Here is a 14,237-nt window from a genome sequence, read left to right on the forward strand (position 1 = left end):
TGCTGAACCTATGAGAAGTAGTATGAATTTCTGTATCTTTTGTACCTAATTTAAAATAACTTTTAACATGAACAAAAAATTCTCAAAAATAATCTGAAATTGTGTAACCTATTTCCAAATACCTAATGTATGGCTGACTTCTGCTGGGGATGACCCAGCCTGGAGCCAAACCCAGCCAGGATGCTCACTGAGTTCATAAGGATGCTTGGGAACCCCTGTTGTAATTCTGCCTTCTGAATGAGAGGGACGCTGCCGTTCGCACTAACAGCCTGTTTAACTTGGAGTATCATTGTGTTTGCAGGTCAGGATTCAGTTACTTTTCTATAAACAGTGCCCATGTGATTCATGGTATGATGTAAAATCTGTACAAAGCCTTTTCTGACAGTCTTGTAATCACTCAGATTTTGTTTCTTACTGAATACTTACCAAATGATTGGTTGAATTGCCAGGAAATCAGAACTTTATTTTCTCTGATATGACTAAATATATAACATTTAAATACTCTCAATCCCTCTGTTACTATCTGGTCATATAGACTACTAAAGTCATTTAAATATTGAGCATATGAGTTTCTGTTTAAAAGACAGTGCCCGTTTGTCATCATTTTTCACTGAATTATACCATTGAAACAATGACGGCCGTGAGACAGTAGAAATATTGACATTATTGATTAAAATTAATTTCTTCATGAGACTTCTATGGAGCTTGGAGTTGATGCTATGAGGGGCTGAATGTCTCCTAAGAGGACCTTGGATTACCACTAATCTCATAAACGTCACAAGGAGTTGAGACCACCCAGTACCTTGCAGGTTCAGACTCATTATATTCACATAAATCCCTTATGTTGCTGCAAACAACTGAAAGTTAACTTATTATTCATAAATAGACTCAAAATAAGTAATAAATGGTAGAGCAGTTCATTGTACTTGTTTGCATTTTCTTTTCCATGTAGTCCCTTTCTGGCTCTGATTTTATTGACGTATTTTTAGGCAAAAATATTCCTATGTTTCCACAGGAGAATCTCAGTTGTTGAAGGAACACTGTATCGAAAGAAAGTATTATGCTTATTTATGCAAAATATGAGAGGAAATAAATCTTTCAAATCATTCTCTCAGAGCAGGGAGTGCATGCAAAAGAATTTTAACAAAACTAATTTTGATGTTTGTCAGCTCTTTACACCTTCTTTAAAACTTATATATGTGTCAGTTATGAGAATTTGTGGCAAGCCTCTCCTTGACTTCACGCAGACAAATTCAGGCAAGGTATGTTCAGAGACTACAGAAAGACTGGATGCTACGTGCTGATGTACTTTATAAATGGTTCTCTGTCAGACTCCAGATTCTTTCTGGCAGTACCATCTTCTGCTGTATTAGTAACATCTTATTAGTCTGTATTGTCTAAAAATGACTTCCAGTTGATGGAGCCTTATTTAGCCATTGGAAGTTTCCATCAAACAGATGCCTCTCAGCTCAAGGCAGGCATAAGATCCCTTTTTACCTTAGCCTTTTAATTTTCATGTCTTGAAAAGTCAACCCCTCTTCGCCCACCAAGGAAACAAGAAATGAAGATCTTACCCCTGGAGCAAATGAAAAATCTGAATTACCCTCTCCTTCAGGGAATCTGGCCTTTATGAGCAGCTTGGCTTGGGTTTTCATTTACAGTGAGCCAAAAAATGACAGTCATATCAGGATGTTTGTGTCCATGGCTAACCTAGTCGTATTTAAAGTCTTTGCTTGTAAAAACTAACTCTAAATCTAAAATTAGAAAGAACTGCTGTCCTGCAAATCCTTTGTGAATGTAGCAAAAGGTTAACTTCTCAAATGACAGTGTCAGTATTAATTTCTAGTAATTATTTTATTTTCTTCATATGTTGTATTAACAGAGCTGTAAAAGGAATTCTAACCTATTGTCTTTCAAATATTTGTTCACTGCATGACCTAGCCTGAAAACGTAAAGAGGTTGTTACTTCTGCCTTCTGAGAAAAGTGAGTGAATTCTGGAGGGGTTTGCTTGTCTCTGTGCGGTGCCTAAAATAAAGATACAAGTTTTTCATAAGGTCATTTTATGCCAACTGGCTTTTCAATATGCACTATATCAAGCTCAAAGTACATTTGTCTGTATATTTTATTGCACACTATATTGAATATATAAGGTATTTATTTAGTTCATTATGCTTCATATTCATCCCATTATGTTTTACTGAGTTCAGCATAATCTTTAACCTATAACACACTTTCATTTTATTTGGTACATTAGATCGTTTTCCCCTTTTTTTTTGGTCATGATTACTCATATGCTTTTTTCATGCTGTAATGCTATTACATTATAAAAGCATTTGACAGAAGATGTTTGTCAGCGTTTTCATTTTTGAAGTGTGTTTTTTAGGAGTCTATAAATCGGCTTGAGTTTAGCATAAAATGTTTACCAAGGGATTCTGGGCACCAGTATTTTAAAGCCTCGTCATTTCAAATATTCAGTAAAGAGGATTTCTGTCACAAATATATGTCTGAAAATAGAATCTGTTCATATCAACAACCATTCTTGCAAGATTTTATAGTAATTCATGTTTTCATTGCCATTTTTAAGGGCATTATAATTTACACCATCACAATCAGGGCTTTAAATCTCAGCACACATCCTGTGAGCTGGATTACCCCCATAGATTGGAAGTGAGCAACAATGGTAAACTCTACTCAGGAGGCTTTGGTCTAGCATTTATGGTACAAGCTAACAAGGGCCTGGCAGTCATACTGCACTGAGCCATGCCACTGATTCTCTCCAGTCTTTTGCCTCCTTACTGCAAAAATAAGAACGATATTGTTTACCAGCTAATACTGCTCTTAGCCATGCCAAGTGCTTGGGGATAGATGAGTGAAGAAAAAGGCGTTTAGCATGTGGGAATCATTACCATTCACCTATAAAAACACTGAATGATAAATGTTTCTTTTTCTTTTCTTTCAGATTATTACTTTAAGAGATTACATTCCCAAAATCATTGGTCCAGATGCTTTTAATCTGTATATCGGCCTTTATACAGGTTATGATCCCACAATGAATCCTACGGTTTCTAATGTATTTTCAACAGCTGCTTTTCGTTTTGGTCATGCAACAATCCAACCAATAGTAAGGCGATTGAATGCACAGTATTTAGATGATCCAGAACTCCCAAATCTTCATTTGCATGAAGTTTTCTTTAGTCCCTGGAGGCTCATTAAAGGAGGTATGGTTTTATTTAAATGGGTTGGGTTTTTTTCCAGAATATTGTAACTTTTTTCAAAGTTACTTATCTTGAATTAGGAATAGGAACATTTATTTAACTGCATCACTGATTTAAGTTGTTAAACTGGTTCCAGAGCATTAACATGAACTGGAACAATTATTCTGAGTTAAATAGTTCTCTCAATCAGACAAAAGTTATTCTCCAGGTTAAACCAGTCTGATAGATGGACAATAGATTGATGATTGATGATGAAGATATTTCAAATATTTTTTTGGTGGATGAATGTATTATCAGGTTGCAAATTTTCTTACACCTGAAGAAGCAGATGGAGCCTTTTCATAGCACTATTACTCCTATTTCAACCTGCAGCACATTTTTGCATTTGTTTGAATGCAAAAGCCTGTGGCCAATGTTTAAAAAACGCAGAAGCATACATGCATTCACATTTGTTAAGAAAGTTACAATGGTTTATATATACGCTGTAATGTTATATTATTTTTGTGTTTAAAGGAGGCCTGGATCCTTTACTAAGGGGTCTTCTAGCACATTCAGCAAAACTGCAGATGCAAGATCAACTACTGAATGAGGAATTGACAGAAAAACTGTTTGTGTTGTCCAATAATGGTTCACTTGATTTAGCATCGTTAAATTTACAGCGTGGCCGTGATCACGGACTCCCAGGTCTATTGATTTTTCTTGAATTTTCTCCCAGCTGGTAACTGAACTATAACTGCGTATATTTGGGATGTAATTGTAAGCTTTTAAATAATAGCTTTAGTAAAAGTAACTTAGGTCTCTCTTAAAATGTAAGTAGCTAATATTTTTAACTTTGATGGAAGCAAAATATTCCCCAGCATTTGAAATTAAAATAACCTGTTAAGTCTGAAATCTGGAAGGACAGGACTAGTGAGTGGATCTGGGTGTGCTTGATGTAGGTACTGAGGCTTGTTCTTGCTGGAACCAGCTGTAGAGGAGTGGGGTTTCTGCCCACAGCAGCTACTTGCCATTGGTAGGCTGCCCCCAGCCTGTGGGACAGGTCAACTTAGACACAACCTCATTGGCTCTACCGACTATAGAAGGTGTTGAGATGTCTCCAGGAGTGGTGTAGATGGTTTATTTAGGTGTACACCTCATTTTGAGAAATATTACACATTTGTGCCTGTTTTTTGCACTAGCTTTCTTATTCTAGTCAGCCCAGGGTGAGATTGAACTAACAGTCAAAGAGCGTTAGCCCATCAGCCCACGGGTGTACTGGCTTAGAGGACGACTGCTGGAGCTTAGTTCAATTTGATTGCATCAGCTGTTAAAATATACAGTGTGTTCCCAGTCCTGTGTAAAAACCTCTTACAAGTATGCCACAGCTTCTGAGAGAAGAGGCAGCAACCCTTAGCATGGTAGACAGGCCTCTTTCTTTTTCATTACTAAAACTGTGTCCTGACCCCCTGCCTGATCAGACAGCTTGTCTGCATGAATAAGGAACAAACCTGGCTGCCCTTCTATGCTCTGAGCCCGATGTCCCACCCATGGAGGTAGGACTGACTGATTGTCAAAGGGCGTTACGTCTCTGGGTGACAACCCTCTCCATTTCTCCTTGTATGACTCTGCAGCTAGGAATACACAAGTCATTGGCCCTGGACAGTAGAAATGAAGTCTGACTCCAGCCCAGAGTTTAAAGCTCTCAGTCACACAAGGGTAGAAATGGAGGTTTAATCTCCCAGACCAGAAATTAAAGTTTTGCTGGGAGATGGGTGTGTGTGTGTGTTAATTCCAATGATGTAGAAGAATGTAAAAGAAATATATTTTCCAGAGAACTGGACATGTGCCCTAGGACACTCTCCTTAATAAAGTGCTTTAGTTACTAACTTCATTCATGTTACTTCTTGCCCACTCTTCACCCAACTCCTGTATTCCTAGTCTGGAAATCTCAAGACACGGTGCATACTCCTATTATCTATTATCATGTTTCCATTGCTTAAATATGGAAGAATTGTTTTAAACCTTTGTTTTCCTTCATGAAAATGATGCAGCAATTTCATATCCTGTAGTTTCAGATCCTGCCATCATTTCCCCGATCAATTTAACCAATAATAATAGGCCTATTTTTAGACATAACTGTCTATGACTATGATTAAAGTTGTCAGAATCCAGTGCTTATAAATTTATTAATTTCATATATCATGCTTAACAGCCAAGTCTAATCTTCCTTTTTTACAGGTTATAATGACTGGCGAGAATTCTGTGGCTTACCAAAACTGGAAACTCAAACTGACCTGAATACAGTAATAACCAATCACAATGTCACTGAAAAAATCATGGAATCGTACCATAATCCTAACAATATTGATGTTTGGCTTGGTGGTCTGATAGAAGACTTTCTTCCAGGTGCTAGAACCGGTCCCCTGTTTGCGTGTATAATTGGAAAGCAAATGAAAGCACTAAGGGATGGTGACCGGTGAGTTTATTCATGTTGTTGAATTATTTGTGTAATATGCAGAAGCAGTGGAGATTTTACAGATATGTGAGAACACTTCCCAGAATATAAGACAACATGATACTTAAACAGGCTTTAAACAAATTATTCCCTGCCACTTCCATGTTTTTAACTTCACTCCTTCAGTTTTGTTGGGTGACCTTTTGCTTATTCTTCTTTGGTTTGTATATAATTTCAATTCCAGATGACATGGAGATTGTTTCTGTGGTATTGAGATGCCCAGCTTTGCACTCCTGGTGGAAATGCAATGTGTCACCAGCAGCTAATTGTGCCAGAGGCAGCTAACTTCTGTGTGGATGGATGTAGTACTATGCAGGCTTCAGCTATCAGGTCCCTGAGGGCTGCACTGGACTCAGGGTCCTTAACTGGAAGAACCTCAACATCTTCCATGGCAACCACAGCAAAGTCAGAAGGCATAGGCAGGGAGCTGTAATTCAGGCTTCCTAGAGGGGATAATAAAAACACCATGTACCTAGTCTTATATGAACTGGGACTGCAGAGTGCTCCCAGAATTGCCTCATCGGACACAGCATAGTATGTCCCTTCACCCAACACTGCACAACTACCAGGACCTTGTGCCAGTTCAACCTTCCACACCAGGAAGCAGGAGAAATGCAACTTCAGGTCACAAAGGGGTGCAAGATGCAGTTTATATCTTGCTTCTACTCCTGAAGCAATTATAAAACCAACCTTTTTTTCATGTCCATCATGTACTTGTGGCAGTAATTTTGATTCTCATAAGAAGACTGATTTTAAACTGCTCACACTATGCTAGCAGTGGTGTTTTAAGTACATCTGGTCCTTACACTCACCTTTAAGGTCCTCTCATAAGTCACTGTTCTGGAAAGAAACCATTATGTAAATAAGCATCCGAGACAGAATTTAAATCTGAACTTTAAAAAATGTTAATTAATTAGCTCACAGGAAAAAACTACGTTAATCATAAAGGTGGTATCTTATTAGCACAAACTGTATAGACAACAAACGTTCCACTCAGCTGTGTTAAAAATGTGGTTGAAAGTCTTCTGAATCATACAGGCATACTTGATCCTATCTGGGGAAGGGTAATCTATCGAGGTCCTTCCAGCCTTGTTTCCATTATTCAGTGCCTTATGATACTTATTATTATTCAGTGCCTTATGATACTACTAGTATTAATTAAACTTAAGCATAATTTAACATTAACTTCAAATTGAGGAAAAGAGTTCTAATAATAAAAGAATTCCCTAAGTTTCTGCCTCAAAGTTTCTGTAAGCTAACTTAAATGTGAAATGGTATTGTTGTTAATACTATGATAAGGAACTATCTAAGAGAAGTTAGAAGTATGTAAAAACATGATATAGTTGTCACACAGTAAGTATAAGAATGGAAAAGTCTAATATTCATTGCAGTGCCTTGTCAGATAGAGTATTGGGTATTATCTTGTAACACTTGTAACACTACCTGCTTACTAGATATCCTAATTGACATGTAAATAAGTAGGGATTTCAAAACATCTCTTCTAACGTACTCATTTAAGTTCAGAAATCAGGACTAAGTGGAATTTTTGACTGATTCAACTCCATCCTGACAGCCTTAAAATCTTTTGTCAGTAATCTGACAAAACATGAAGGGATTTCTTTTTCCGATGTACTAAACTCAGGCACTGTCTTAACCTCAGCCAAATCACCTGGAACAAATTTTTTCTGTTCCATCAGCTTTGACTTTCTTTTTCTGTCTCTCCTACTCTGAATCTTTTTGTGATCTCAGGATTTGCAATAGTTGGGTAAAAATTCTGAAACTGACTTTGTCATTCTTTGCGTAGGAGGGCTTGTGCCTCCTTTTTTTTCTTTTCTTTCTTTCTTTTTTCACTCTAACACTGTAAAATTCACCTGTAAATTTTTGGGCATCTGATACAGATCAGTTAAAGCAACCTTTGTTAGAGTAAACACCTATTGGCTGGGTAGATTAAAAAATAATTTTGTGCTCAAGCCTTCTCAGCAGTGTAGATGAAACTGAATTTTGTGATGAAAGTAGAATAGGTTTTAATGTACAAGAAAGGGGAAATGACAGGTGTAGGAGAGCTGAGTGGAGCAAAGTCTCTGATGGCTTTGGTTATGGGAAGGGGCCTGGGAACAGTCAGTGAGGTTTCAGGATGCTCTGAGAAGTTAAGGGACAGTGTGCAGGTGAAGGGTAAGAGGAAGGCATCTTTCTTTTTTTCTCTTTCCAGCCCCTCCATCTCTCCTGCACTTCTTGTCACAGTGCTGCTGAGGTGTGGGACATTCACTCCATCCCTGGTCCTGTAGATTGCCTCCTCCTCCAATATAGGTAAAGTGGGACAGGTTTCTCCCCAAATTGTCCTGCTGTAGGTACCTATTTGCCTATAAAGCCAGTTTACCAAAATTTCACATGTACTTACCTTACTTAACCAGCATACTCTTGTTGTCAGCAGGGTCCAATTTGCCCTGAAAAGCCCCCCCAGAGCACACTAGCAGCCCTCATGTTCCCCAGAACACAAACAGGACTGTCAGACTTCTCATTTGCATGGTACCATTTCAGGGGGCTCATAAAAAAACAAACATGCTGCACACGTCAGGTTTGCACACGGTCCACAGTCAACATTGCTGTTGATCCCTTCCGATCATAAAAATGTAAACATAAAAACCAGAGACTCTTCTAGAAACCCCAGCCTTGTTCCCCCAGTATTATGGATGCCCACGTCCTGTGTTAAACCTGAGGTTAATTTGTACATTGTGATTGTATCCATACTCTACTGCTAATGGTCCTAGGACATGTTACCATAAACCCTGCTTAACATTTGAGAGAATCCTAATTGGCCTGACTACCACAGGGAACTATCTTAGCAGTGTAGCAGTGCTTAACACTGTTTAATGCACTAATGCAGATGTGCTATTAAACGCTCCACAAATATTTTTTTGCCATTCATGACATGTCTTTATGTACAAAATGTTTATCTTTTCTTTTTTTCCCCAGTGTTTTCTTTCCCTTTCTTTTTATCTTTAAGCACATATGTATGTGTGTATGCACACATATATAATATATATCATTTAATAGATACACCTGTGTAGCACCAACTGGTTCTTCTGTTCTACCACCACACTCCCAATCTGACAGAATGGAAAAAGCAGCTCCTCTCTCTTCCAGCCAGTCTTAGCTTACCTTTTTGTATGATCAAAAGCACAATTACCATCTTACAATTTTCTACTATGATTGATTTGCATATCTACAGCTTTGTTAGCAAATGAAGAACTCCATATTAAACAGAGGAGCATTCAGCAATACCTGTTTTCATAGCAACCATTCAGTAATGGCAAGCAGAATTCAAAAGCTATGGTATGGGGAAATCTAGTATGGCTACTCCTGTAATTCTCCTGTAATTTTTGCTTAAAGCAATTTATAAGTGCACAGTGAATGCTGGTGTGCATAAGATTAAGCATCCAGTTCAAACAAATTAGTTCCAAGTTTTTCTCTCAGGATTGTAACTTTTTTTGTGTCCCTGTATCATCAATGAAAAGTAATTCTGCAAATGTGAATAACTAATAGTTTTAACCAGCTGACTTTAACACATCATTTGAGTTGACCAGTACGTCAGACCCACACTAGCCTTTTCGTGACTTTCAAGCTGGGTATGTAAGTCTGCAGATCATGGTGTTACATAGGGTACTGTGAAAGTAAGAATAATCAACTCTTTGAATTTGATCTTTTCAAAATGTTTCTATCAATCTTTCCAGATTTTGGTGGGAAAATGATAATGTTTTCACGGAAGCTCAAAAGCGTGAACTCAAAAAACACTCATTGTCCCGCGTGATTTGTGACAATACAGGGATTTCTGAAGTGCCAGCAGATGCCTTTAAACTTGGAAAGTTTCCACAGGATTTTAAGCATTGCGACGATATACCTGGGATGAATTTAGAAGCTTGGCAAGAATTCTATCAGGAAGGTAATCTGGTAATTGCCAGTCTTTTCTGACAGGAGGGGAGAATAGTCAGCAGTTAGAGCACTGACCTTGGTTGTGGCAGGTCTTGAGTTACTGGTCTGATGCAGATCTTTAGTATTTCTACCACTTAGAAATGGGATCTAAGTCTTTCTCTCCTTCTTTCTCAACTTCCTCTGTAAAAAAAAGAGAGTGTTTGCCAACTTCACTCTGATAACATGAATGGCTTGTGATATATTCAGACATTATGGCAATTGGGGCAGGAGTTCTTAGACAGATAGAAAATATTAACTAAGAACTCTGCAGAACATATTATTAGAAGATAATGCTAATTTTACAAGGATTATAAGTCAAACCTGAGGTATTCCATATAAATTCTTGTCCAGAAATGAACAATTAAATTTTTGATCACCTTAAAACTTGTGAGTAATTTACTGAAGTTAATTTATAGCAGTAATGCAGAATAACGTCCATTTTCAAGGGTAAGGTGGTAATTTTTTAAGAGCTTGTAATACAGTAATTTTATTCATAGAGGAAATATGTGGAACACCAAAGAGTGTGGAAAATGGTGATTTTGTATACTGTTCCGAATTTGGAAAATCTACAGTGACTTATTCATGTCAGTATGGATTTCGGTTACAAGGAGAAGAGCAATTAACCTGCACAAGTAAAGGATGGAACTTTGAGGCTCCCGTTTGTATAGGTATCTATTTTGTTGTTGTTGTTGTTTCTGAATTTTCTAAAAGTTAAGTCAAGCACATCTCATCAGAAGTGAACTCCCTCCTATGCTCTCTTGTAGTCAACTTTCTAGGTCTGCAGGTATGATAACATGATAGTGTGAAACTATCCTTGCTCCAGAATTGCTATCTCCATCTCTACCTGTCCTGATTCAGCAATCAGGTTGATGATAGGAAAATGTCACTAAAAATTACCTAATTAAGCAAAAATGAGTCAATTAACAATCAGTAGGAAAAAAAGCAGCAAATCAGAATTATACATTGCTTCTTCCAACATTCAACATAACAGCAAGACATGACAGTTGTCATTTTCCTATCATTGTTTCAACGGATGCTCTAGATACAAAATGAGCTCAGCACCAGTAGTTCATGTATCATCCTAATAAGTTAAGCAAAAGTGACAAAGAAAAAAATACTGTGAAGTGAATAAGTGAAATTAAGCAAATTAATTATCACTTCAGTTCCAACCTCCGTCCCCCAAATAGCTGTGAAAAGATTTGCCAGAAGTGAATTACTTCTGCAGGTACAAAAGTAAAGCAGGTGAAAAATCAATAAAACCATATTGTCTTTCGACATCTCATGCACATTTTCAGGGGAATTCTTTTATCTTCTCTCTTTTTTTTTCCTTATTTTTACTGTTGAATAGAATAGGATAGGAAGAAAGTGAATGTGGCAAATATTTAATTACAAGACCTTCACTCTTTGCAGCTATGAAGGATGAATTCTCTCTTTCACATTTCAAATGTGTGTGCTTATAATGGTATGTGTGTATATATATTTATTTTTATATATTTATTTTTATATATATTTGTATATATAAATCTATACACACACACACACTCAAACTGCTCAGCTTTATAAGAACATGAAAGAAAATGAAACCTGAAAAGGCCATATTTAGGAATATATTATGGATGGTGGTAAATTAATTTGAATGCAAGTGCTGCAGCTGATCCACAATAAAGTCTGCTTATCAGTATTTCTGTGACAGCAGAATAGAAAGCTCTTCATTCTAATTGTATACCTGGTATGGAAAAAGTCAAATGAAATTTGCAGCTCTTTCCTTTATTCAAATCCTATTTATCCACTGAATTCCACCCACATAAATACCATATAAAGAAATAAAGCTGTTAAATGAATTATAATAAAATCTTTTCAATAGGTTAATGTTCTGGCAGCAAACTGAATAAATAAGTTATATGAATGAATCATTCCTTGTCCTAGTTTCTTTTAATATGTTCAGTAATGTAAACAAAAGACTGTATATCTGCTATAGGAAAACAAGCTGCTGCATATATTAAATAAGCAATGCCTTTATTAAATGAAAACCATCAAAACCCACTTATGCAGATGCTACTTGAGTTTTACAGTAGAAAGCACTTTGTTCCATGCATGTCTGTGCAATGTGTTCTCATTCTTTTACATGTTCAGCAAATTAGGAAGAAGTCAAGCAATATAAAGAGGAGGATAGAGCTTAGCATTTCTGCAGATGGTTTCAAAATTATATGCTGCTCTGGAAAAGAGAGTGGCCTGCTGGCAAAAGCATAGGAATCTGAGAGCTGTTAATTCCTGCTTACTAACTTTGGCTTTGACAGAAATCATTTCTATTGATTCAGGAAGTCATTTAGTGCTAGACTACGCTACCTTCCTTTATATTAAGTGTTATCTTACTCTTGATAGATAACTCTGTTTACCTTGCTTTAATAAAGTACTGCTCTCTTTGAGTAGTAGGGTAGGCTGGTAAGATCTGACATGCACAATTTAATGATGGAAACAAGAATTAGCTAGTTAACAGCATGACTTATGGATGTACAAAAGCTGAAATAGCACATTTGAATTACAGTGCAGGCAAAGCCTGTGCAGGTTTTCCTTCCCAGACAATGATGAAGTCAGTGGGAGTTAACCCAAAATGTAGTCTTGAAGGGAGTAATACTTATTCAGGAATCTCCATCCTGAACAACAGATTATTTTCCAGCTTCAGAGAGGTGTTATAAGAGTTAGTGTTTCTTAAGGGTTCTGAAGTTTAAGACTATTCCTTGCATGATTAGTCTTTTGACTGTCTCAGTTGATGGCTAGCTTTGGACACAGCTACTGCTTTTGTATTAAAATTTAAGAGAGGATCAGGCTTGATCCTATTTCCAATGACAGAATTCCCCAAGTGATCTGAGTGACAATGCTAAGCTAAGTCAGTAAATCATTCCTACAGGGTCTGTTTCTAATACTGATCAAAAAAAGCTACTTAGCCTGAAGTATCAGATCAAACATTATGGTCGGGAAGGAAAGGAAAGGAATATAACCAAAAGGAGAAGACACTGAAGGCTCAGCTAGTTGCCCACATATGGGCTTGCAGTGCTTCCTAGGACCATGGGTCAGAGACATTGAACAAGCTGGCAAACATTATACAGGACTAATGGGAAACTATCTAAAACAGTGCTGGACACCTATCTTTAGGCACCTGAGTCAAGTCCTGCAAGTAAATATTACACGGAAAGAAGAAAGATGCAGAAATATGGAAAAGACTCCATTCTTTCCCTCACTGAGTACCTTCTCTTCTGCATGCCACACTGACTCCCATTTCATCACATAATCAGAATGTGAGAGTGAAAGGTCTTGAATGGCCTCAGGAACAATGTTTATGCAAATTTTCCAATGGATAATTGTTCATCTGCTCATCATTCTGCCAGGACATTGTCATTTCACAGAATTTATATAGCATCTAGAAACAACAATCTTTGCAATAATATCACAGGTTACTGTTATAAATTTTATATCCAAAACTAACCTGAATCCTTGGCTCCTCAAAATCATGCCTAGAAATGTATAGACTGTGTCAGTGTTATTATTTTCACTATCTCTATAGAGCACATTATGGAAAAAGTTTATAGAGGAACTCAAAGTCTTAGGACATAAACACATGCAAGAAGAGCTCTCAAGTTTACAGTCTGCATTTTTGAAAATTCAGCCAATTGCCATTTGTAGCTTTTGGTGGATTACCAAAACAACATTTTCTTTTTTTCATAATTTCCAGCTTAAAAACAAACAAAAAAACCCAAAATCAAATCAAAACAAAACAAATGCAACTTTGTGCTTTAAATAGTAACAATGAGGATCTTTGGCAGTATCTATGTGTCATTGGAAGTGTACAATACCTTTCATTTATGAATACTTGTAGAAGGTGTGTATGAGAAGGTAGTAATCCCTCTCTGTAATTTGTAATGATTATTGATCAGTGTCTATTCATTTTGCAGACATCAATGAATGTGAAAATGAAATTAATCCACCATGCTCTCCTTCTGCTAAATGCATTAACACAAAAGGCAGCTACAAATGTCTCTATACTGATCCTTACAAGCTGGCAGAAGATGGAAGAACATGCATTGGTAATGCTTGCGAACCTACTGTCCATTAAAAGTTTCTCTGTTCTGTTTTACAATGCTGTAAAAATCATAAAATTGAGATTTATTGAAGACCTGTTAACTTACATAAAAAAACTCTACACAGCCATGGGCATAAAGATACAGTCAGATTCTGTAAAGTAAATGAAGGTATTGAATAAATAATACAGACACAGAAGTAAGCTGTTTTTTTCCATTCCTACTGTGTACAAACCACTAAGTATTTCCTGACAGTGCATATGAAGGGGGGATCAAATCTGTCTCAGTTTCTCCTAGTTAGTATCTAAATTCAGCATCTGAACCTTAACTAAGTTCCACCTATTACATTGCAAAACTGTTAACTCTTTTAGGGCTAGAATAAATTATGCATTTTCCTGTTTTTCAGCTTTTCAGCATGCGTGGAAGCTGTATTGGGTCTTAAGGTTTAGGTGGGGAGTATGAATGTAGATGTCCACTGATGC

The 14,237-nt window shown here is 37.0% G+C and overlaps 1 protein-coding gene across 1 annotated transcript in view; it reads left to right on the forward strand.

Annotated features, from left to right (window-relative positions):
* The window catches only part of TPO (thyroid peroxidase), a 54,542-nt gene that overhangs the window by 33,041 nt on the left and 7,264 nt on the right, over positions 1-14,237 (forward strand). Inside the window, exons 9-14 of the mRNA XM_009329306.1 lie at positions 2,961-3,219; positions 3,730-3,900; positions 5,434-5,671; positions 9,442-9,650; positions 10,177-10,347; positions 13,630-13,761. Coding sequence (XP_009327581.1) covers positions 2,961-3,219; positions 3,730-3,900; positions 5,434-5,671; positions 9,442-9,650; positions 10,177-10,347; positions 13,630-13,761 — 1,180 coding nt within the window. The remainder of the gene's footprint in view (positions 1-2,960; positions 3,220-3,729; positions 3,901-5,433; positions 5,672-9,441; positions 9,651-10,176; positions 10,348-13,629; positions 13,762-14,237) is intronic.

This window comes from Pygoscelis adeliae, unplaced genomic scaffold (assembly GCF_000699105.1).
Source record: "Pygoscelis adeliae isolate BGI_AS28 unplaced genomic scaffold, ASM69910v1 Scaffold17, whole genome shotgun sequence".
Classification (NCBI taxonomy): Eukaryota; Metazoa; Chordata; class Aves; order Sphenisciformes; family Spheniscidae; genus Pygoscelis; species Pygoscelis adeliae.